Source organism: Engraulis encrasicolus, chromosome 4, assembly GCF_034702125.1.
Source record: "Engraulis encrasicolus isolate BLACKSEA-1 chromosome 4, IST_EnEncr_1.0, whole genome shotgun sequence".
NCBI lineage: Eukaryota > Metazoa > Chordata > Actinopteri > Clupeiformes > Engraulidae > Engraulis > Engraulis encrasicolus.
This window is the reverse complement of record NC_085860.1, coordinates 1,785,001-1,811,186: the sequence shown is the minus strand read 5'-3', so window position 1 is coordinate 1,811,186 and position 26,186 is coordinate 1,785,001. Positions and strand designations below refer to the sequence as shown.

General features: G+C 43.2%; 1 protein-coding gene across 1 annotated transcript in view; it reads left to right on the top strand.

The window, feature by feature from the left end:
• ano2a (anoctamin 2a) overlaps positions 1–26,186 on the top strand; it is a 56,791-nt gene that overhangs the window by 966 nt on the left and 29,639 nt on the right. Inside the window, exons 2-7 of the mRNA XM_063196321.1 lie at positions 51–184; positions 5,923–6,216; positions 18,224–18,316; positions 21,375–21,526; positions 24,521–24,575; positions 25,923–25,974. Of these exons, the coding sequence (XP_063052391.1) occupies positions 51–184; positions 5,923–6,216; positions 18,224–18,316; positions 21,375–21,526; positions 24,521–24,575; positions 25,923–25,974 (780 nt within the window). The remainder of the gene's footprint in view (positions 1–50; positions 185–5,922; positions 6,217–18,223; positions 18,317–21,374; positions 21,527–24,520; positions 24,576–25,922; positions 25,975–26,186) is intronic.

Genomic DNA, 26,186 nt, shown 5'->3' with positions numbered 1-26,186 from the left:
TCTAAATATTGATTTTAAATCAGTTTCACTACTTTTTTGTGAAATGACAGAGACGTGGAACGGCGGTCCTGAGCAATTGCGAGACAAACTTCAGAGCGTGGCTCGCGATCTGTCCCAGCTCAGCCTTGATACCGCAAAGTGCACACGCGACCCCAGCGGAGAGGGCGAGGAACAGCCAACCTTGGTGAGTTTGTTTACCCGACCCAGCTCCGTTCCTATAGTATAACATCATCCACAAACCATTGGTTACACCACACACAATCACACCTTTATAGCTGAGCAAACACGCCATGGCAACCATTTAAAGAAAAGGCTGCTGTTCCTGTGCGTTGTTTACACTGGGCAAAGGCGAAGTTGTCATGTGAATCAATAGGATGATTCAACGGGGTTATAGAGCAGGAGACATGGCTTTGAGTTTGGCTTTGGAAGGAAAGGAATAAAGAAAGTTTAGTGTGACTGAAGGAGAGGAAGTCACTTTTGGTGAAATGTATGCAACTAACCTCTAATTCATCAAACTAGCACATGCATATTGAATTGTGAAAGGGAAATACATTTTCCATCATTGATAAGTTAGGTTGCCCTCAAAGTTGAAATGTAACACACTGATTCTTGAAAGGTTGGCAAAAACGTGTGGTCGAAATTTTAGGAAAGTTATAAAAATATATTTTCATGAACAAAATCTATAAATAAATCCAGGTAATGACTAAGGGGTCTGTTACACAAATGTACAGTTGTTTGACAAATTTAAGTGTCATTTTATTATTTTTCATTGCTATAAACTTGCTATAAACCCACACCCTGTAAAACCTGCTGTCCTAAGGACAGACATCATCATTTCAGTAGACTAAAAATAAAATAATAAATCCACTGATGGAATTGAACGATATCACCATGATGTGGAAGAACGTATTGAAGTGGTTCTACAGAACTGCAAATAGTGAGTTTAAGGGTATTTCCACACCTAGTCCTATTTAAGTGAACCAAGCTCAGTCCTCTTGAAGTGGAGCGAAAAGTTAACCAACAGCAAAAGGACTACCGTATGTTCAGATTTTGTTCATATTGTGAGTGTATTACGAAAAGAACCAACTCCTTTTTTTCTGGTCCTGTTAGGCTTTTAAGGCGTGTCAATGCTCGTTTTGATCACACCAAGTCCTGTAGAGATCTACCTAGTGATTAAACCTAGTCACAAGTATAACTTGTCAGGACTCAAAAGTGAACCATACTCAGACCACATCAATAAACGTCTCAGTACGGTTCACTTCCGAGGGGTTTGGGTACACTTTGGAGTGTTCACATATGCTCAAAAAAATGCTGAGTCACAGGTCTGAGTTGAAAGGGACCAGTTGTGAAAACACCCTAAAACCATATTTACTATTATTTCTGATTGCTCAAAATGAAGACTGTCATTGGTGGCCTTGAGCCTGGTACGAGGGATGACCAGCTGGTCCTTTGGAAGAGGACCACAGGGATCTTGAGCGGTCATAGGAGTGAAGGAGGTCTGTAAGGTAGTGGGGTGCCAGACCACGGAGGGACTTGAAAGTCAGGAGGAGGTCTTTGTAGGTAATGCGTGACTTGATGGGGAGCCAGTGAAGCTGCGTGTGGGGGTGATGTGCTGCCAGGGTCTAGTGTGCTGTGAGGATCCTGGCAGCAGAGTTCTGGACTATATTCTATTCTATTCTATTCTATTCTATTCTATTCTATTCTATTCTATTCTATTCTATTCTATTCTATATCTTTTGGATTTGAACAACTTTTTTCTTTCAAAATGAAAGCTTGTTTTTGCCACATTCACAAGAGTCAGTGAACAGTGTGTGTGACCATTCTACATGTTATGGATAGGTTGCTTAGCCCTGCTACACCGAAATGAGGCTTGCCTAGCTGCCCAGGTGAAAAAGTGGTTCAATTTAGTACAATAAAAGCATGACTGAAGTGTACTTAGCATGTTAAAAGTGCACTCGTGCTTTTTGTGCTAAGAAAAAGTATGTTTACAATATGCTTATTTAAAGTGTACTTAAAATGAGATGTAATTAAGTTGCTCTCAAAGAAAGTACACTTAGCGAACCATACTTCAAGTGGACTTCAAATATGTTTGGCTAAAGTGTATTTAGAGGAATATACTAATAGTGTTCTAAAAGTGAACTTACTAAAAGTGTATTTTTTAATAACATATTGCAATTGTACTTTTTTAAAGTACAATATGATTACACTTCACCCAAATGTCTTCGAAGTGTGATTTTCTATAGTGCGCTTTAAAGTAAATCGCTTTAACATATTGCAAGTACACTTTTTCTAAGTGCACCATGATTGTACTTCACCCAAATATCTTCAAAGTGTGCTTACACAAAGTGCATTTACCCATCATGCACCATCATACATGTCCCATCATGCAATGCACTTCTTGGAGCTACATTTCTCAAACAGAAAGCCATTTATCCTGAAGGAATATTTTTGGTTTGCATGAAAATATTACTCATTGTTATATTCTGTGTTTATTGTAGGAGTTTTAACATTTTAAAGTGGTACACAAAAAATGACCATGTTCCCACCTTCATTATAATGGTCACGTATATGTTCTGGTATATATAGGCTCACACTTCCCATGTTATCATTGTGGGAGTTAAGTTGGAACTATTTGTTCAAACAAAGAATAGAGGGTCACCGTGAGTGATCAGTTAAAGTGATCAACTGCAGGAAGCTGGAACAAGATTGAAATAAAGTGAAATGTGTATCTAAAATCTCTGTAACAATGCAATGATTGTAAATGTCAGTCATGCTAGGCATGCATACTGTATCACTACTGTGACATGTGGCTGTGTGTAATGTACAAGCTCTGAGAACCAGCATGGATTGTAGTATTACATTTATATTATTTCATGTACTTGGGAGTGTACTGTAAATATACTTCAAGCATGCCTGTTATATATTTACAATACTTAATATGATATACTTTTTACATACTTAAAATGTTCCAATGTTGTTCAAAGAAGCATGAAGTTAATATACTTTTATTGAACTTCTAGTAACAATAAAATGTTATAGAAGTGTACTCAAGCACACTATTAATGCCATACGAATGCATGAAAAGCGTGTTTGGAGCATACTTTCAAAAGTATGCTTGTAGTGCACTTAAAGTTGTCCAAAAGCGGTGCCAATTTAGCATCCTCAGTGTGCTGCAAGTGTGCTGAAGTACTGCTTTAGTAGTGCTTCAGCGCACTAATAGTGTAATGAAGCGCACTTTAAATCGCCGAAAATAGTACACTTTGTACTAAGTACGGTCAAAAAAAGTACACTTTAAGTATATGGGTTTTTCACCTGGGTGTGCAACCCTTTTTTCTCTCTTTTCCTCTTAATTTGTTTCTGTTCCTGTCTGTCTGTCTGTTGCAGCTTTGGATCCTAACTCAGTGGGGTTGTGTCACAGCTTGTGTCTGCGCCATGCTTAATAATGCCTGGTTCACCCAGCCCCTTGTTAATTATGAGTGTGAGTTGTTTTACATGTAACTTGTGCACATGTATTAAGCAGCCGTGTTTTTAACGTGCATAGCCTATACTTGTATATAGCGATAGTGTTTTTTACTGATAAACTTGTATATTGGAGGTTTATACACCACGGTTACTTTTGGCTTTTCTCCACGCTGCCCTGTGACCTTGCTACAGTAATCTGATCTGTAGCTACTAGCTTCGACTGTTTACACTGCTCTCACCACTAAAAGGTGTCAGACATGATGAAGACATCTTTAACAGCAACACTTAGTTTACTTTTATTAGTTTATTACATAGCAAGTATTCATGAAAATATCCAGATTGAGAATTGCTACTACTTGCTACTAATTGCTACTACTAGAATGGATATTTGAGAATGCCTTGTCTGGCCACAATCATTATACATATCTACCTTTAACGAAAAAATGGTCTGCAGAATCAGTAAAATAAGAGAGAGAGAGAGAAACATTGCAGAGTCCTTACATAAAATAAAACAAGACTGAATAGCCAAAACTGTAATGAATAGCCCAGTTGTTGGCAACCATTTTTGGCCTGGGACCTTATTTTGACATCCCATATTTCTCGAAATGCCACACACACACACACACACAAAGACAGAGTAGAGCGATGTAGCCTAAACGGTGCAGGCTATAGGGCTATTCTGAAGAGCAAGTGGAAGGAGGCACATTCTCCTGCACATGATCAGGCCACGCTACGCTGTGTAATCCTATGAGGCAGTTACTCAGTCGACTGTCTGTGGGCCCTTGCCTCTCGCAGAGGGAAGGGGAAGAGATTAGCCTTTAACCAGTCAGAGCCCTGTCCTTGACTTTCACTGAACCGAGTGGTGCTAGTCTAATGAGCAGCTTCCCTGGCCTCTGTGCTGCTATATCTCTGTCTCTCTCTCTTACCTGCTCTTTGTTTCTACCGGAAATCCTGACCCTTGCCTATAGAGAAACTACAGTAGTCTACCTCAGGAACTTCCCCAGCTTATCTGAAGGCTAACGGTATGCTAAAGCCGTATGTTCCTTCAAGGATACTCTCCTCCTACTCCAACAGTCTAGCCTTGCCTCCTGCTCACGTGAAGCAACCCAAACATCAGCAACAACATATTCACCTAATCCACAGACCCACAAACTTTCAGGGACATCCTACAATGACTGTATATAAATTGACTGTCTGGCATTTACAGTGCCAGTTTGTGATGTAAGAGAGTTGTCCGTCTTATATTGCTCTGCAAATACTTCTAACAATAAACCCCATTTGTGTCATGGTAGAGGTGGGGAATTAATTAGACTTAATTTTAGTTGTTTTATGTGGTTTCTGGATTATTTAGAGGATTATTTCTCTGTTATATCTATCATGTATGGAACACTATATTGTTTACTGTACATGGTACACCATACACACAGCAACTATAATGGCTATATAACACTTTGTCTTATCATACATTCAAACTTCTTGCCCATCAGAAGGCAGTCTGACTATAGAACCGACTTCAGTAGCACGAAGCCATCCCTTTGTCACCTCCCACAAACCTACTAGTGTGCGTCAGGTTAAATAGGTAATTGTTTAATTAGGCAAGGGCTTGGCAGGGTGTCTCTTACCTCCTGTCATCTCAAAGTGACCACTATTATGTCACGTAAGGGCCTTTGAAAAGAAACATTGACTCAGTCCTTTAACACTAAATATTGTAGGGTAATTTTGTATTCAGATACAGTTATTAAGATGGACTTTATTGGCAACTAAAAAAGTTGTACCCAGCATTGGTCTTTCTGTGGGGATATGTTCTGTGAGGAACTTCTTTTTCCTCCACTTGTAGGCGTACCGTTCTCCCAGTGTCTGGTAGTATGTGTGTCCATGCGTAAGCCCTGCAGTCCACCACAGATTGTTGTTTGCCCAGTCACTTTTGAATTTTTTTTCTGGAATATTTTACTTTGGCTTTATGAATCTTTATTGGACTGGACAGTGACGGACAGAGAGGAAACAATAGGTAGAAAGAGATGGGGAAGGGTTGGAATGTAGGGTTGGGAAATGACCCAAACTGGACTCAAACCTGGATCCCCATGGCCAGTGACCCATACTGTATAAGCCTTAGTGTGCTGCGCCACAGCAACCCCAACTACTGAACTTTCTAAATGTTCTGTTGTCAATGAAGAATTTTTGCTTCAGTTTACAGCGATCAGGAGGGTCTAAAAAAAGATCGAAGCCTATGTTGTGTGTGTGTGCGTGCGTGTGTGCGTGCGTGCGTGCGTGCGTGCGTGCGTGCGTGCGTGCGTGCGTGCGTGCGTGCGTGCGTGCGTGCACGTGACGTGTGTGTGTGTGCCGGGAGAGAACTTCCTGATCATTTGTTGTACTGGAGTTTGCAGCACTCATGAGAGAGACAGAGTAAGAACTAAGAAACAAAAAGGCTAAGTTTATGTCTTGTGTGTGCACTGTGTATAGGAACAGAATTCGGGCAGTCGCGGAGGCGTGTTCTTCAGCGATGGAGTGCGGCGTGTGGACTACGTGCTGGTGTACCACTGCAAGAGGCGCGGCTCCCAGCACCGCCTGTCCATCCTGTCCAACGGATCCATCCCGCTGCCGACGGCACGCCGGCGCAGTGCAGCGGAGGTGGAGCTGGGGGAGGTGGACATAGAGCTCAACAAGGAACTGTCGGAGGTCGAGAAGGCCCTAATCAGACAGGAGTTCGAGGCAGGACTCTTGAAAGAGGGGCTGGAGATCGAAACTGACAAAGAGGTAAGACAACTCTCTCAATCACTTACAGCCGGAGGAATACATTTGTACACCCTTTGTGTACACCCTTTAACTTAAATTGGTCATGAAATATGGTCTTCACTAGAATCACATTAATGAGCACAGTGTGTTTACCTACAAACTGTAATACCCCTCAAATAATTGCATTTTATCATATTTTTACTGACCATAAGATGTAAACATTCACAGGAAAGGGTGTGCAAACGTATAACAAATGCAATCAGACAGAACAACCATAAAAAGGTCATCAAAGCCTTCAAAGTTCGGACATTGTAGTCAATGCAAATTTGACATAGCAATATCTCTGAAATGGGACACAGTTGGACCATAAGACCTTGTCACAAGATAAAGCAGGTGTAATGAAGACCACTTTCATTCTAAACTTAATTTTGATAAAATCTGTAGTTACTGCACTCTGCCTTTGTACAGCAGTAGTAATTGTCCATAGGGCTTTTGAATTGATGGAATTGAAGACTGGGCAGGCTAATCAGTGTGAAGTACAGAATCGGAGATAGAACATGCTGACTGGATGCCTTAATTAACCAACTTGATTTGATATGGGTCTTCTGTAGTGAGGCAATTATTTTCGGTTTCCACAACATCAGAATGAGTGGTCTGATTGTTAGTATCTTCCAATACCAAGCGGAGGTACTATGTGATAGATGCAGGTTACGTAGTGGTATTGGGCAAACTAAATTACAATGATCTTTGTTGTCACAATAGTCAGCACATTATTGGAAAATAACTCTAATAAATGGAAATGACAATACCTCAGTGTATTTAGTATATCCGGGGCAGCTGTGGCCTAATGGTTAAGGAGTTGGTCTTTCAATCTGGGGGTTGTTGGTTCGAATCCCACCTGACCTCTCCCTACACCTGAATCCATGGCTGAAGTGCCTTTGAGCAAGGCACCTAACTCCACATTGCTTCAGGGACTGTAACCAACACCCTGAGAAATAGTAAACGTAAGTCGCTCTGGATAAAAAAGTATCAGCTAAATGTGATGTGATGTGATGATGATGCTGATGTGATGATGATATCCTAGCAACATGCTTCATCTGGGATATTGGGTTTTTTGTCTGACCGGCGCCACAGCCGCTGTAAAGGATTTGCACCAAATTGTGTGTGCTAATGTTGGAAAATTGGTAGATGAACAGATTTGCCTTGGACAGGCCTTGGTTTTCAAGATGGCCCACTTTTTGATTGGCCCATAACTTTTTAACGGGAGCATGGATTTGCACCAAATCTTGTGTGCCAACACTTCATAACAGGCAGATATATAATATATATATATATATATATATATATATATATATATATATATATATATATAATATTTTGCAGACCAAGAGTTTGAATGGGTGGACAGATTTGCACCAAATCTTGACTTGTGTGCTTACAATCTATAATAGACACAGACGTTGATTAAATTCTGGAAGCCAACAATTTCAAGATGGGTGACTTTCAAGATGAAAGTCGATTTTTTTGTTGGTGGGATTTTGAACAGGGTGACAGAGTTGTACCAAATTTGCGTGCTTACACTCTATAATAAGTACATGAACAGATCACATTTTGGATGCCTCAAGCAGTCAAGATGGCAGTAGCTTTGTGTGCTAATCTGAGGTTTATGGTGTTTTGGGGATATACCTCTGGCCGTCGGAGGGGACTGCATTGGTATGTTTCAACTAACCCTCAAAAGTAGTGAGATTCTGGATTAGACCATCAAATAGCTTCTGTCTCCTGCCAAAAGTCAGATTATGGCTGATCCTCATGACTGATAGTGTGTGTGTGTGTGTGTGTGTGTGTGTGTGTGTGTGTGTGTGTGTGTGTGTGTGTGTGTGTGTGTGTGTGTGTGTGTGTGTGTGTGTGTGTGTGTGTGTGTGTGTGTGTGTGTGTGTGTGTGTGTGTGTGTGTGTGTGTGTGCGTGCGTGTGCGTGTGCATGTAGTATATGCCTCTGTGTGTCTATGTGTCTGTCTGCAAGTCCTTAGATGAATGACTTTTATAGCCTCCCTATTGGTAGCAACTGCATATGAGATTCACATGAGGTCAGCTACTGAAGTGCACCCAGTGCTCGACCTCTGTGTGCTTGGTAGATAGGCTGCTTGACGGAAGTCTGTCTTTAAATCACAGAGCTCACAACAGGGGATCAGAGATTAAGACACTCAGGATTTTGGACACGCTCTTTGCCTTCTTACTAGCGTCTGCTACAGGAGTTGCAGGGCTGCACCAGGGCTACACCATTGGCTGCTTACATAGCAAAGCTAGCAAAGCTAGTATTTTACGTTATTGTAACACAAAGGATTTTAATGTGGATTGCCGTCTCACTACAATCGAAGAAATCGTATATGCAGGATATATACCAGTGGCTTGGCATGGCATGACTCTACTAAATACTCCAAAGGGGTGTCGCGCCTTTAGGTTTGTAGCCGGGAGGGTGCGTAGGTTCCACAAAGTAATCCAATGAAGCAGCAAGGAGGAACTTGCACACCACTGATGCCGATGCACTAATAAAGAAAGTGCTACCCAGTGAAGTGCAAAACGTTTTCGGTCCTTCAGACCATCATCAGTGCCAAACGACTGCCAATGGCTCTATTAAACCATAGATAGCCTACTGTTTTACTAGCCTGGTTATTGCTAGACTATATCACAAGTGAGATATACGTAATCTGGGAACCATCTATTCATGCTCTCGTGCGGGAGGGTTGATCTGATCTATTTGAAATACCAACTAAAGCTTGGTAGAAAGTTGGTTTTGTATCTGCATATATGGTGGATCTGTGAACAAACTACAGTACAAGCTTTTGTTTTCAAAAAAGTTTTAGAAATACCAAGGCACTCATCTTCTTTGTAATTAAAATGCCTTTATTTTGTTGGGCATAGCATGATTAAAATACTTAGACGTGTTTCAGCATGAGCTCACTTCCTGACGAAGGCTTCATGCAGAAACGCGTCGAAGTATTTTAATCATGCTATGCCCAACAAAATAAAGGCGTTTTAATTACAAAGAAGATGAGTGCCTTGGTATTTCTAAAACTTTTTTGAAATCAACCAAGCCTGTCACCAAAGAGCACCATCTTTAAAAACTAGACAGTTCCAGGAAGCACTCCATTCTTCATTCTGAAACAAGCTTTTGTTTGTCTAATAATATGTCTTGCACTCTATACAAATTCTGTGTTTGGGTTGCCAAACTCATATGAAGATTTCAGCGAGGGTTTCTAGGTTTCAATGAAGACAACTTCCAGGCAACAATTTCAGCATTATAGTGCAAAATGCACAAATGTTTTTTAAAGGTAGAATAGATTCTTAACCCCTTTGCACAGATCCTTATTGTCCCCAAACTTGTAATGGTGAAGTCTTAATCTGTTACTTAAGGCACCCGATAATGTCATAGCAATGATGTTATGATGTAGTTGAGTCTTTCTTGCAATGTCGGAATGGGGCCACCAGCGGAATAGGCCATTTCTGCTTCAACATGGCAAGGTTAACTTCACTATGGGAAAGGCTGCTGTGCTTAGATCCTCATGAAGCAGCAGTGTATATTCTACCCAAATCCGTAAGACACCTCAATATTCACCCCCGCCAAGCAGGCCATGTTTTTGTGTGCTGCTTTTGGACGTTGGCGTGATTTTCAGGATGTACAACATACAACTGGTTAGTTCATTCTTGACCACCAGAGGAGACCTCAGGCCTTCTAGACAGGCTTACTGAATTGAATGGCATTTTTGACCACCAGGTACCCTCTACATCAGTTATCCCACACACTTACATTCCACATGTTTGAGAACAGTCATGTGTGTGTGTGTGTGTGTGTGTGTGTGTGTGTGTGTGTGTGTGTGTGTGTGTGTGTGTGTGTGTGTGTGTGTGTGTGTGTGTGTGTGTGTGTGTGTGTGTGTGTGTGTGTGTGTGTCCATAAGTCAGCTAAAACAGCAGGTCTCAGCGATTTCAGTGACATGTCCAATGACCTCAGTGACAGTGGCGTGCAGATCACCACTGATGGATACTTATCAGTTTGCTAATGTATTTATTTAGGATGCCATCAACCTGGCCAATTTCCTTTGTAATGTGGCAATTACCACCACTCTGTCAACTTTTTCCAAATATGCAGATGACATTGTCATGTTCAATTCCAGCAACTACAATAATCTATCTAATCACTGAAATGATTACCTGAGCCACCAGAGGCTGTTGAGACAGGCACTGCAATAGCCCTGTCTGTCTGTCTGTCTGTCTGTCTGTCTGTCTGTCTGTCTGTCTGTCTGTCTGTCTGTCTGTCTGTCTGTCTGTCTGTCTGTGTGTCTGTGTGTCTGTCTGTCTGTCTGTCTGTGTGTCTGCCCACTGTGTTTTGAGGCGCCTGTTGGTAGAGTAGAGTACAGTAGGTGTCACCAAAAGCACAGCATGTGCATCTAGCATTGGGCAGGTGGCCAGGTTACCATGTCTGATTGCTCTTGTTTTGGAAATGTTGATGGTCCAGAAAACTCAGTATTACTTTAAAGGACACTTCACAAAAGTAACTTAATGAAACAGAAAATGTAATGTGTTTAACACCTCTGCTTGCTGACATTACACCCTGGTTGTTACACCCATTGTTTTAATGTACAATCGAGATTACTGTACGTCACAGACTCCTATCATCATAGATTAAAATTCCCGGGGGCGACATTTGCGATGACCATGAATAACTTTTAAGGATTTATATATGAGCAGGCACAAAAAATATTGCAGTGGTTCATTGACCTCTTCATTGACAGCAGAACATTTTTTGTGTTTATTGTTGCTTTTATGGGGGGGTTTAATTGTGCCGAAAGGGACTTAGCAGACGGACTAGATCAGGGGAGTCTCATTTAAAACTCATTTCAGTTCATAGACAGCCTATTTGATCACAAGTGGGCCAGACCAGTAATGTAATTATGAAATATCACAAATTTCTGCTTCATATTGGAGTCACATTGTCAGTCAATCATCTCGAGATGGATGACAGCGGGTATATCAGGACAGTAACCGCAAATGGCAACCAAAAAAGACATTTGTTCTCAAGTAGTAAAACCTGAAATCTCAACTGGAGCAAATTTTGTAAGGGGCTATAGATATACTTCTTATTTTGACATTCTTAGTTATTTTTTCACTACAAGTCTGGGGCCGGATTGAACCATCTGGCAGGCTGCACCCCTTCTCTAGATGTCTCTAGAGGGAGGGCAAATGTACATTTTAAGGCTTTACATACCTTAAATCATCTAGGCCTATTTATTTAGTAAGTATTTCATATCACATTTTACGTGAACTGCACAGCATTGCCTTTTCAATCATGATAGTCACATATGTCAGAATCTGTCATACTTACAAATGTCTTTTGGAGAAAGACTAGTGGTGCAGGATGCAGCTGTTGGTGTGATGCTGGATGTGATGGCCCAGATTCTGTGTGTTAATAGGTTCATGAACTGATTAGATTTTGGAGGTCAACACTTTCAAGATGGCTGAATTCAAGGTGGCTGCATTTTTGTTAGGCCCAAAGCCTCCGGGTTCTGATGGTGTAGTGATTTGCCCCATTTTTTAAGGTTTGTTTTCATTATAATTGTTTGGTTTTAAGCCTATGCAGGGCACTGATCTATCTTTAATATATAAGTTACGTTTATAAATAGGTGGACGGGAGTGGTTGGAATGATTGGGGACTGGACGCATCGAGTTTCGGGGATATACCTTTAGCAGTCGACACGACTGCATAGGCCTACGTAGTTTCAGAAAAAAAAATTAGTTACCCCAGCAGATAAATGTCAACTTCCTCATATCCCTCTTGTGGTGTGGTCTTGTGGCTCGAGAGGTGAAAGAGACCCTGCTTTGTGTCCCCTCTTGGTGTGTTGGTACCAGGCCGATTTGTTGATGTGGTCATGATGTGGAGTCCTCGGGTGGCTCTGAACAGGGATAGGAAGGCTGATGGATGGCACAGCAGTCAGAGCAGCATACCCACAAGTTACAACCCCAATGATGGCCGCAGGCCCGCCGACAGGGGGCGACAAACAGCTATGTTGTCCTGGGCCCAGGGAGATAGGGGGCCCAGAAGTGGCTCCAAATTACATTGTATGTATTGGGTGGGGGGTCCCTTTCAGATGATTTTGTCCTGGGCCCATCGAAATCTGTCAGCGGCCCTGGATGACCGCACCACATTTGCAGTGCTAATTCAAATCGTAAAGAGTCGATTTAGATTGTAATTTGTTCCAGAGTACCCTCTAAGTATTGAATAAACATTTTGAACTGTGTGATGTCACATATAGTGTTTGTGAGTGTTGTCATCTCATCTCATAGTCATGTGTTGTGCTGCTGGTCTCAATAATGCCTTTAGCCTACTGTAGGTCTCTGAGTAGGAGTATGTAAGCTGACGGATGGCATCGCATTCAGAGCACACACACACAATCAGTGTTTAAACTGGGCCAGGGCTGTCTAAGAAATCAAGAAAGGACTACTCCTCCCCCCCAGTAGCAAATTCCAATTTGCCTACAACCTTAGCGATGGCCACATAGTGTAATTTTGCACCTAGTGTGTTTGTTTATGAATATGTTGAGCATGGTTTCCTCTAGGTGTGATGTCCTTACTGTAGGTGGCCCTGAGCAGGGGTACACTGTAAAGAAATGCAGTGTTACCTCAACACTATATATTGACCCAATCTTGAGACCCCATTTTGACATCCCAAATTTCTGGGGACCCCATACACATTTTTTCACGAGAAAAATTAAAACACAAGTTGTAGGGTATACGTATTCATGACAGTCCAAGATTGTACATGGTGTTTCAAAGAGAATATTGTTATGTTATATTAATTAGTAATATTTAGCAGTATTCTTTTTTCACACACATTCAGACATTCCAAGCGACCCCATATACATTCTTGCCGACCCATGGGGTCCCTACCCCAGTGTTGAAAAACACTGAGTTAAACGTAAAAAGGAAGTTCCCCCGCGACCTTAAGTTGCCTTGAGTGATTTTCCATTTCGTGCAAGTTTAATGAACAATAAAGAGGTCAAGTCTAAGTATAAGTCTAAGTAACTTAACTCAAGGCTTACCTCAACTCAAGGCTTTCTCAAGTTGAGTTAACTGTCAAACTTAAGACAGCAGGGCAAGTTTCTTCTTTATATTTAAATGGGTGCAATGTTTTACAGTAGCAGTGTTGGCCCATGATTTGATGTGTCTGTCATTATGTGACTCTAAGCCAGCGATTCTCAAAGTGTGGTCCGGGGACCACTACTGGTCCGTGACAGAGCTCAGGTGGTCCGTGAGGGAATTTCTATTTTACCAAGACAAGCTAGCTATATTTGTAACATCATTACAATGCTAAACATAGCATTTTAGTAATTAGCAGTGTCAATTTAGCACCCATCAACTGTCAATTCAGTTGACAGGTGGTCCCTGAACATATTTAGGTGGTCCAAAGTGGTCCTCAGTCTGAAAAAGTTTGAGAAACACTGCTCTAAGCAAAGGGTTGATAGGCTGATGGCTGGCGTGGCAATCAGAGCGTACCCACGGCTCTAGTGACCACCATAGATGTAGTGTCTGTCCCTAGGGGGCTTTGAGTTGAAATATCTATGCTGATAGAGAGCATATTAGTTACAGCATGTCTACAAATCCCATGCTACTTTGGACAATTGTTCCGATCTGAAAGACAGCATGGATTCTATCCCTCGACGAGGGTTCCAGATCTTGGGCTCCAAACAGACAGCGGCAAGGGTAGAATGGTATCCACATGGCATGTCTGTCAAAATGTACTCACAACCGGAGTGATGGTCACATGGTCACAGTAGTGTCAAAAATATTAGATTGTTCAGTACAGGGAGCAGGTGTTCAGCACGTTCAGCATGGGGCAGCCGTGGCCTAGTGGTTAGATAGTTGGTCTTTCAATCTAGGGGTTGCCGGTTCAAATCCTCCCTGACCTCTCCATACACCTCCTTGAGCAAGGCACCTAACCCCACATTGCTCTAGGGACTGTAACCAATACCCTGAAAAATAATGGTTGTAAGTTGCTTTGAACAAATGAAAGCGTCAGCTAAGTGAAATGTAATGTAAAAATGTAATGTTCAGCGTGTGGGGTGTGTCCTAAGGTGGCTCTGAGCTGAGATAGGTAGGGAGGCTGATGGATGGTGTTGTGGTCAGAGAGTTTGTATTCATGACAGTCTAAGATTGTAAATGGCGTGGCAATCAGAGCGTACCCACAGCTATAGTGACTGTCCCTAGGGGGCTTTGAGTTGAGAGCATATAAGGTACAGCATGTCTACAAATCCCATGCTGCTTTGGACAATTGTTCCAATCTGAAAGACAGCATGGATTCTATCCCTCGGCGAGGGTTTCAGATCTTGGGCTCCAATCAGAGAGTGGCAAGGGTAGAAATGGTATCCACATGACATGGCTGTCAAAATGTACCCACAACCTGAGTGATGGTCACATGATCACAGTAGTGTCAACAATATGAGATTGTTCAGTACAGGGAGCAGGTGTTCAGCATGTGCAGCATGTGGGGTGTGTCCTAAGGTGTCTCTGAGCTGACGTAGGTAGGGAGGCTGATGGATGGTGTTGTGGTCAGAGAGTACCCACAATCTCATTCCACCCTCCTCCTGTCCTGTTGTTCAGGGTGCGCTGTATGTCCTTACGTGGCTCTGAGTGGGTTGACGGATGCACCCCGTGATGCCTTGATGATGCACTGTCCCTAGCTGGCTTAGGCAGAAACAAGGGAATGTGTGGTAGGTGGTATTGTATGAACTTGCTTTGACTCAGGGAGGTTAATGGGGGTTGCAGCATCACTATCTCTGTTTCAGATAAAGCAAGGCAACATCTGGACAGGAGGGGAGACTTTGATGCTGACAGATTGACACACAAACAGCATGCGGGCATGTTGCACACACCCATGTGCGCACGCACGCGCACACAGATGCGTTTGCACACACACACACACACACACACACACACACACACACACACACACACACACACACACACACACACACACACACACACACACACACACACACATGCAAGAAAATAAGCACAGTCCTTGGGACAACAACAACAACAGCACACACACACACACAGACTTATGCAACTGCACAAGCACACACCCTCTCACATACACAGCACACAGAGTTCACTTACACTTACAAATAAGCGAAGTTGGAGAGGAATGGGTGACCTATGACAGGCTTACCCAGGAAGTGTAAGATTAGCTGGAGGATTTGAAATCTTACGTAGTGTGTGCACTATTCACAGGTGCATGTTGGAGTGTAAGTGGAGGATTTGTGTAAAACTGCAAGTCCCATTTTTTGTCATGGTGTGTGTCGTGCATGGCACTCCACAGCCAGGGCCGCGTTAACCCTCGCCGAGGCCCGGTGCAGATGCAATCCGGGGCCCCTACACCACATTATAATGAGCCATAGCCTATTCAAAACGCATGAAACAACCCAGGCTACACGTTCTACTCCAACACAAAAAAAGGGTGCGCGAAACCCCCTGCTGAGTTCACCAGTCGCAACGCAAGCCATTGGAAGCCTAGCCAGCTGACAGGGAGGAGATTCTGTGCACTACGTTTAGCAGAGTAAACGTCGGCTCAGCTAGAACTACCAAACATAAGCACAACCAAAAGTCTCTTATTTTTGCTACGTTGCCGACCAATTTGTCGAATCGAAACCGTCGTGGGAAACACGTGTTAATTAATGTAACTTCCAATGGCCTGGGAAAGACTGGCTGTCTGTCAAAGGAAAGTAGCCTACTCAGCTGTCGCTTGACGCGAGGAAGGGGAATCCCCTTAGCAGCGAACCACAGCAAAGTGAAGCTGTCACGAGATCCCCTCAAAATGTACCATATAGGCTACCAATTAAGAAGTCAGCGGTTTTCATCTAGATGGTGCATTGAAATGCAATAGTGTGCAATCATTACAGTAGATTACGGTGCAAACTCGTAGGCCAAATGTTTAGATGTGGATGTGGATGTATCACGCAAGTTTTTTTCCCTCCCAGATAAGAGCCACTTGCTAACTGAACAATCCGCGAGTGGTAGGCCTACCCAGGCATGTTTTAACTGAACACAAAGCCGAACGCAAAGATATACGCTGACAGAGCATCGACATTAGACCTATTAGCCTACAGTGCTTTAGGGAAATGGCCATAACATTGCTTTAGGAAAATGCGACTAGCCTATATCATTTTAGTGTTCAATAGATTGGCTTGCCCTGTTGTTGTCAGACTGTCAGAACTGTGAGTGCTGGTTGGCGCACTTGCTACGTAGCATTATTGTGAACACTTCTAAAAAAACACCTCAGAAGTGGTCCTCGCCGCGCCATGCAAGACTTTTGTTTCGCGAATGCAGTTGGGTGCGTGATTTATTTCCCCATGTTTTAACAATAGAATAAGATAAAGTTAGGTTGGTGTGCTGTGCTCTGTTTGCTTAGCTTAGGCCTACATGATTGCACAAGTCCATGATCGCTATGCAACAATTACAAAAAGCGATTAGAACACTGACATTACAAAAATGGATAACGTTGCCAACCTTCTCTTCAATGCGTTAATCCATGCCGGGCTGAAGTTTATCCGTACAATCTGAAGCAAGTGCTGACGCCGAGTTTCTCACATCTTTTTTAGACACCATCATCAAAAAACTATAAAATTATTGACCACCGTTTTCACTGGTGGCACACAACCAGAGAAATCTGACTGAAATGATTCCGACCTCCGATTCCTGCGTGCATGCAGAGGCGATTCTAGGCTCAGTAGGGAGGCCAAGCGAAAATTAAAAAGAAAGAACACTTGTAACAAACTGCCACTACTGTTCCCCAGCTACAGTCTTGGGGGGCCCAAGCTGCCTGTCTAGCCTGGTGACAAGATATGCATATGCGCCTCTGCTTGCCTACGGATGGCGAAATGCGTCAAAAGTACAATTGATTGTCTCAAAATATCGTTTCATATTTTTCAATCTCACGACGTCCGGGGCCCCCTCTAGTGGCGGGGCCCGGTGCTGTAGCACCGGTTGCACCATAGGATAACGCGGCCCTGTCGACAGTGCATGGTGGCATGGCGAAACAGTTTAATTCTGTGGCAACCAGACTTCTCTTTTTGCACTGTTGCTTGAATACATTTCTTCAGCTCCTCTGTCAAATTTCCTCCGTTATAATACTGATGCGGAAATCGAATCTACGTATTTAACTTGGGAGAGGACCTCTAAGGCCAATCCTTCAACAATGTGACCAGGAAATCGATCACTTTGTGACAATTACATCAGAGACTTACTACTTGTTGTCAACACTCATTACTTCTTGGTCATGTTACTCTTTCTGTTTGCCTCATCTCCCAGTATATGTTTACACTATTGCCTTTTTTCGCTTGACTTTAACCTGTCCTAATGTCTGCTATGTGTATTTGTGTCTCGGAATGTTCATATGGACATTATGTGTATTATGGGTAATCTACTTGACACCTTCATTTCCATCCGGTTGATTCTGCATATCCATCTGACTTTCTTATTATTTATATGGCTTTTGTGAAGTGGACTTGCCCCACTGTAATCTCTTAAGTCCTGTTTATTGATTGTTTGCTTATTTTCCATAAGTCAGGAAAATTTGTGGAAACCTTAAAACGCATGGGCTCCTCAAGACAGAGACACTCTTAAAACGACCGGCCTGGTTTGGCCGGCCTGGTTTGACTTACATTGTACGTCCATCGTCCATACCTCGTTTTTTTTTCTCTCGATATTGTCGATTTTATACAACTTTTTGTGTCCATAGAAAATAATAGTGGAATGTTCAGGCTGATGAGATCACCCACTCTAGGAGGTAGCGACATTTCAAAGGAGTGAACGAAATTTGCCACTTCTACAGCAAAGTGTAAACTGTTACTCACCATCCATGAGCTTGGGGGCCCATTAGGCCATAACAGACCGTATTTCAAAATGTATCGTAGATATATCATGTACAGAAAAGACCATAAAAATGAATCATTAATCTTGAATCTTTCCTCTATGCAGCCCAGGACGGTGCGCTTCACGCGACTTCATGTGCCATGGGCCGTGCTGAGCAGGGAGGCAGAGAGGATGAAGATCAGAGTTCCCACCAAGAAGGTGTGTGCGCGCGTGTGTGCGCGCGTATGTGTGCGCGTGTGAGTGCGTGTGTGTGCGCGTTTGCGTGTGCGTGTGTGTGTGTGTGTGTGTGTGCGTGTGTGTGCGCGTGTGCGTGTGTGTGTGGACAGGAAGAATGAGAATGATATCACCCTCCTCTGTTTGTCCCTACTATATTCAGCCATCTTAACCGTTCCTTGCTGCTTTGACCATGACCCTTGTCTGGCCTCATGGTCTCATGCAGCATTGCCCGAGAGAGTCCCTGGTGTCTCTCACCTCCTGTTGTCTCTGACCCCCTGGTGTCTCAGTCTGACCTCCTCTTAAGCTGTCACTGTGGCGCCTAAGTCCTCATCCATGTGTCACCCCACATCCTCTCATATCCACGAACCTCACCTCACTTCAGAATCCCAGATGATCCAAATGACTTGCTAAGGCTACTACCAAGCACCACTGGCCCACCCTGGCCCCTGTCTACCACCACCTATGCAAGAACCCCTCTAGTTTAGGACTGCCCCCCCACCATGCAATGCCCCTATTACAAGCTTGTTGTTTGCTACTAAAATTGTAATGATGGAGTCTTAATCAGTCCAGTCAGAACAGTCCACCTTTTTTGATGTTCACATATTTGCACTATTTCTAAGCACTGAACAGAATTAAATAGCCGTTTTGCACTCTGGTGAATTTTAAATTAATTTTAAAGAGGTTTATAAGTACATTTGAGGATGTTTTGTTTGGTTCGATAGATTTCCATTGCTACACTTTATACTGTTACGCTATGTAATGCAAACACATACAGTAGAGAGAAACAAATCCAATGTAGGGCCTATTATAGAGCTCTTAAGTACCATAGAGAATCAAGTATTAACTTGTTAGTTTTGCCAGATTGGGCGGTTACCCGCCCAATTTGCAATGGCCGTCTGCGGGTAAAAACGGGAAAATTGACCCTTTGGCGTTTTTCTGCTATTGTATGCCCATTATTCAATGTAATTTGTTGAAATTGGGCATAATTTCGCGTATTTTGATAACCTTTTGGGCGGGATTTGATCAGTCACATCTGGCAACACTAAGTTCCGGTTCCCTTTGCGATTAAAAATTAATGGGGACCTGCTCAAATAAGGTGTGTGTGCAATCGCGCGATTAGCGAACCCCCGCAAACTGACGAGGGTAAATAGGCTGTAGGGATGACATGATTGAATGACCATTCTTGTGTCAAACGCCAACATAAATACGATGTTGCTATCACATACGTAACCCGGAAAACTGGCAGACTATAAGAGGGATATTTCACAAGCCGTATCCATAGGGTGACCACCTGCTAATAAGTCCAAGGTGGGACAAGGGGTATGCTTCGGAGGGACAATGTGGGACAGACCCTGATGTGCGCGCGCACTTGACCCCAGCCCCCCCCCCCCCCCCCCCCCCCCCCCCACACACACACACACACACACACATACATTTGCCTTTCATACCACCTTATATATATCCTGACTTTTAGGATCCTGCTGGATACCGGATCCACTGTTTAAGATCCTGCCGGATCCGGAACCGGATACCGGATCCTACGAAAGTTTTGAAACACAGCCTACTCGCACACGTGGGGCCTTTTTATACGTTGGCTCAAACAATTTTTTAGACTCATTGGCTTACTGCCACACTGCCTGCACTGGCCGCCTCCAAAGTTCTGTCACTCCATGCGGCAATTGGGGTTGTGAAAGACTGACTTAAAAACCTAGGCTAGTGATGCACCAGATCCTGATTTTTAGGTAACTGCCGGATACCGGATACCGGATCCACTACTTAAGATCCTGCCGGATCCGGACCCTGTGAAAAACCCTATTATCTTGCCGGATCCAGAACCGGATCTTGGATCCTGTGCATCTCTACCATGGACACAGCTCGTGAAATCTCCCTCCTGTAGTCTGCCAGTTTTCCGGGTTTAGCATGTGATGGCAACATTATATTATGTCGGCGTTTGACACAAGAATGGTCAATCATGTCATCGCTACTGCCTATTTCTAATACCCTCGTCAGTTTGCGGGGGTTAGCTAATAGCGTGTTTGCACACATACCTTATTTGAGTCCCCATTCATCCATTCATCCATCCCATTCATTCTCGCGAAAGGGAACCAGGAAGTCCTGAAATGCTAACAAGAGATACTGGAACTCTATGGCACTTGCGAGCTCTATTATGTTTTACCAGGGCTTAACTACATATGAGCAATAAAATGAGGTGAACTGTTCCTTTACTATTTGACTCTCAGTAATGACATATAAACCATCAAAGCAATGATGTTACTACGTAGTTACTTTTTTTCAGCAAAGAGTAAATAATCCCATCAATGGGCCTGCATGTAGTAAGAGGCTATGGCTTTTGATCGAAAATGAGCTGCCTCCTAACCTTGACCCTTTCACAACCCATCTCACGCAATGCACTCACTAAACCAAGAGGCCATCCAGGCATCTTGCTTGTTTGTGCTACTGTAACTGATCCTGATTTATTTTCAATGCTTGGACACACAAAAGCAGTACTGTCTCCAAAAAAACAATATGAAACCCTTGAAAAAAGAAAAATAGTTTAGAGGTTTTTGCATATTTTTCAGTTTCTGCATATCTGAATCATGTAATCATGGTCAGTGCCGTTTCAGCAGTAGCACACGTCAGGGCGGCACAATGACAGCCAGTGCCACTATTGTATTATGGATTTTTTAATTATTTTTTTTAATTGTATGGATTCATAGGCGTGCACAGATAGGGATGAGGTGGTGCTATAGCACCTGCCCCTTTGCACAAGAGGGCAAAAATAGTCTTTTTTGAAAGTTTTTCTTTGTCACAATGTACTCTGATCCATGTTGACATGATCAGCTACAAATGTCTCATGACCAAAAGCATGTGACAATAATGCCCAGATATAATATAATATATATAATATATAGCCTCTGGTCTAGTAAGGCAGCCAGAAGTCCCCCCCACGCACCTACCCCCAAAAATATCTGTGCACGCCACTGTATGGATTTGTTTGCTTTTAGTGGATTGTCTGTCTTATTCTCATCGTGTGTTGCAGATGTACAAGCTCAGAGAGAAGACGGGCATCTCGGCCAAGATGGCTGGCCTGTGGCAAAAGATACTGGACCCCTGTCTGCCTGGCGTCACCATGGGAGAGGACCCCACCAACAAAGTGCTCAGGCAGCCTTTTAACAGGGACCAGATACACCTGTGAGTAACACACACACAGTAATACACACAAGTGCACACACACACGCACACACACACACACACACACACACACACACGCACGCACGCACGCACACACACACACACACACACACACACACACACACACACACACACACACACACACACACACACACACACACACACACACACACACACACACAGGGCCGGATTAACGCACAGGCTAGATATGGCTGCAGCCTAGGGGCCCCCACCTGCCAAGGGCATAGGCGTGCACAGATAGACACGTGGTGTTGCTTGGGCATTTTTATTATTTTTATTTTTAATTATTTTATTCCTTAAATGTAGGGTTAACGCTGTATTCGGTGTTCCCATCATCATTTAGACATAATTGTCAATTAAAATCGCGTGATAATAATGCCCCAAAATGCCTCATGCCCCCTCCAACGGCACACATCGCTCCCTTTGTCAACGTGAGCGCGCTTGAACTGACAGATTCGGAAGCGCGTTGCAGAGGCAGCAGTGTGGCGGGCAGCCCCACATGCCGTTCTCCCCTCCAGCCAGGTAACAGTCAATAGCCTATTTATGATGTTGAAAGTTGCGTGTGACTTTGGAAGTGATCTAAAGAGAGCCCTGGCTTTCATAATGAGACTTTGCAAATTGTGCATTTAGGCCCTATCAAATCTACCGCAGAAGAGGTAGCCAATGTCAACAATTAACACGTGTAACATGATTGCAAAAAAACATTATATTAGCTTAATGAATCCAGAAGTTGCTCAAACAGTTTCAGGTCTAAAGATTAACAGAATGTTTGGGAAACAGCAAGAGGATTCATGTAGCCTATGTTTGGGAAACGTTGGCCTCCTGATGAACTATGCAACGCACCAAATCACATTTGTGTCAGACGGCATGGAACAGAACAGCGGTCACGGCCAGGGAGAAAAAAAAGGTTGTGCGTAAATTTGGGTGCACACAGCAATGTCTTATGTGGGGGGAAACAGGTAGGCTATAGAGCAGGGGTCAGGAACCTATGGCTCTAGAGCCACATGTGGCTCTTTTGGGAACTGTATGTGGCTCTTACTTATCTAGGGTTGCCAATCATCCCTTGAAATATGGAATCTTACTGTATTTATAAATAAAAGTACGGGCTCCATATTGAGTCGAAACGGAACAAGGGAGGTTAAAAAGTGTTAAAATGCAGGAAATTACATCTAAGAAATACAATATTCTCCCAGAGCCTCGCCATAATGAAGTTGACAGCAATACTTACCTGTTATCAATAAAAGCAATAACTTGACAGTACACTCTAAAATTGTTGGGCTTTATTGAAATACATGCTTTATTCAGTGTTTTTTAAAAATGGTATGGCTCTCATGAAAATTTCTTTTAAAAAATTTGCCGTTTATGGCTCTCTCCACCAAAAAGGTTCCTGACCCCTGCTATAGAGGATTGTGCTTGACACCTCCAGAAAAGTGTAGCCTACACGGATAAAACCTCCGACCCAAAGTAGCAGTTTTCACTCACAATACCCGTGTAATAGACTAAATCCTTTTGACAACGTCTTGAAATGAGAGTTAAGCTTTAATATTCGTTTTAACAGTTTGGAAACACACATGGACTAATTAAAATCGGTACTAATGGAGGAAAAATGACCGGAGATGCAGAGTTTTCCAAGTAAGGAATCTGTTAGAATGAATCGCTATTCGCTTCCTGATCACTGCGCTGGAGACACGCATTTAAAGCGACAGTACACTTTTTAGTCCATGCGGTAAATTATGCACTTGACATGGTAGTCTAATTATTTTAACTTTCCAACATAGTACTCCTCATTTTAAAAAAATTGAAATGTTTTGTTTAGCGTACTGTAGAATGTTCATTAAAATGTGATTTAAAAATAATAAAAAATCACCGAACCGTTATTGCAGCCGCTAGTTCCACATGCCCCCCACCATCACCCCAGGACCTGCCCCCCAAAATGTCTGTGCACGCCAGTGGCCAAGGGCCTCCTGATTGCCCAAAAGTGAAAGACTGCAGAATTGTGACAAGATGCAATATTGAAAAATTGATCCACCGTGTTGAGAACAGTTGGCAGACATGTTATCCTGAATTTCTAGCTCGTAATTATGACACTGTCTACGTACGAAATTTGCCTTCTGGGGGGCCCCACAGCAACCTGTAGCCTAGGGGCCCCGGGCCATCTTAATCCGGCCCTGCACACACACACACACACACACACACACACACACACACACACACACACACACACACACACACACACACACACACACACACACACACACACACACACACACACACACACACATACACAGGTGCAACTCAATGTGCTTCACAAGATTAACAAATGCAAAAACAAAGAAAGGAAACATGGAAGAAAGAAGGAATTAAGGAAAGGAAAAGGAAAGAAGGAACACACGCACAAACACACACACACACACACACACACACACACACACACACACACACACACACACACACACACACACACACACACACACACACACACACACACACACACACACACACACACACACACACACACACACAGGCACACATGCATCCACACAGTCAACCATACAATATCCCACACGGGCAAAAATGCACACATAGGCACGCAATCCACAAATACACACGAATGCACACACACGAATGCACACACACACACACACACACACACACACACACACACACACACACAGGCACACATGCATCCACACAGTCAACCATACAATATCACACACGGGCAAAAATGCACACATAGGCACGCAATCCACAAATACACACGAATGCATTCATGCACACACACACACACACACACACACACACACACACACACACACACACACACACACACACACACACACACACACACACACACACACACACACACACACACACACACACACACACACACACACACACACACACACCATACAGACAAGAAGTAAAGCTGATCCATTGTCCATTTCCTAAACCACTATGTTGTTGTTGTTGCAGGTTCGACATTAAATCCAAAGATGATCTTTTTAATAGTGCAACCAGAGGCCGAATAGTGAGTGTTTTTTCTTTCCTTCCCCATCTTTGCCATTTTGACCTTTTATCCATATACATGTGCAGGGAAGCTGAAAAAGGGGGACAAAGAGATCAGTTGTCCCGGGGTGTGGATGGGTGGCTGGGGAAGAATTGTGTCTTCATTACATTGTATATATTGGCTGCAGGGGGGCTTTCTGGTGGCTTTGTCCCGGACCACAGAGCTATCAGGTGCCCCTGCACATGTGCATCAGTTTATATCTCTGTTGTATGTTTATCCATGACCTTCCATTATGAGTGCACACTAATACACACCATTTAGCGGGGTGGGCACTCATCCCCCGTGACTCATAGCATAGTAAGCTAACTACTGTACACATACGCGGGGACTTTCCCCCCTGGGAATAACCCCCCTGGGATTACGAGTCCCGGCCCCTGGGGGACCAGAAGGGCTGGGGAGGGGGGGTTTAGGTGGGCGTAGTAATGGTGGATGCCCCTGCATACAGTAGGATTAGCTCCATGGCCTAGCCTGCTGTTCCATTAGCAGAAGGCTAGAGCAGTGATTAGTAGCCCTCTCTGTTTCCCTTCCTTCCTTTCAGTCTCACCATCTGCTGTTATTTGTTACGATACTACTATACATGGCTATTTTTATGAACTACACAAACTATTTCATTCAAACTATTTGAGCTATCACTATCTGAGTGCACAATCGTGGGCTTGTATTTAATAAAAAATACTGTACAGTGTGCATGTGTAAGTGAAAAGTTAGTTTGTGTGTATGCTTGCATGCTTGCGTGCATGTGTGTGTGTGTGCACGCGTCTGTGCGTGCCTGTGTGTGTGTGTGTGTTTGTGATATCCCAGCTGTGTTTGCCTGCCTTCATGACCCCTCACACATAAGTGGGATTTCTATATTCTGTAGGCGGAAAGCATCAATATTATCCCCTTTTATCTGACGGCAAGATGCTGTGTCTAGGCTATACTATACTGTACATCCCAGCATTAGGGAAACAGGGACCATAATGCGTGGAGGGAAGGGAGGTTTGAAGCAACACTAAGTGGATTTTTCCAGCTTCAGATAACATTTCCATAAGTCATTTTAGTGTTGTTTTAATCAATGTGCAACGGGGTGAAAGGCACTTCTGTATCCGCTGCGCTGCCCTTCATGACCTATGACCTCACTAACCAAGCTCAGAAGTGCAGCCCCTTCTCCATTGTTCTCTATGCAATTCCACCTCGAAACCAATTGCAACTTACATGTAATACGAACACTACCGAGTGTTGCTTTAAGACAGCCTTGTGTTGTTTTGCTAGGGAAAGGGAAACTGAACAGCAATTACTTCAATATCTTAACTTTTCTTTCATCTGTAGGTATGTGAAATTTTACGCCGTACAGCCTGCATACAAACTTGTCAAACTATTGGTAAGTGTTTGGTGTTAGCCCTGATTGTTATTAGTGTGTTTCTTTCTACTACTAATTGCATCATTTATATAGTTTACTATTACTACTATCAGCACCACTATGACAACAACTACTACTACTATTACTACTACTACTAGTAGTAATAGGAGTGCTCACTGTGTATGTGTGTGTGTGTGCGTGTGTGTGTGTGTGTGTGTGTGTGTGTGTGTGTG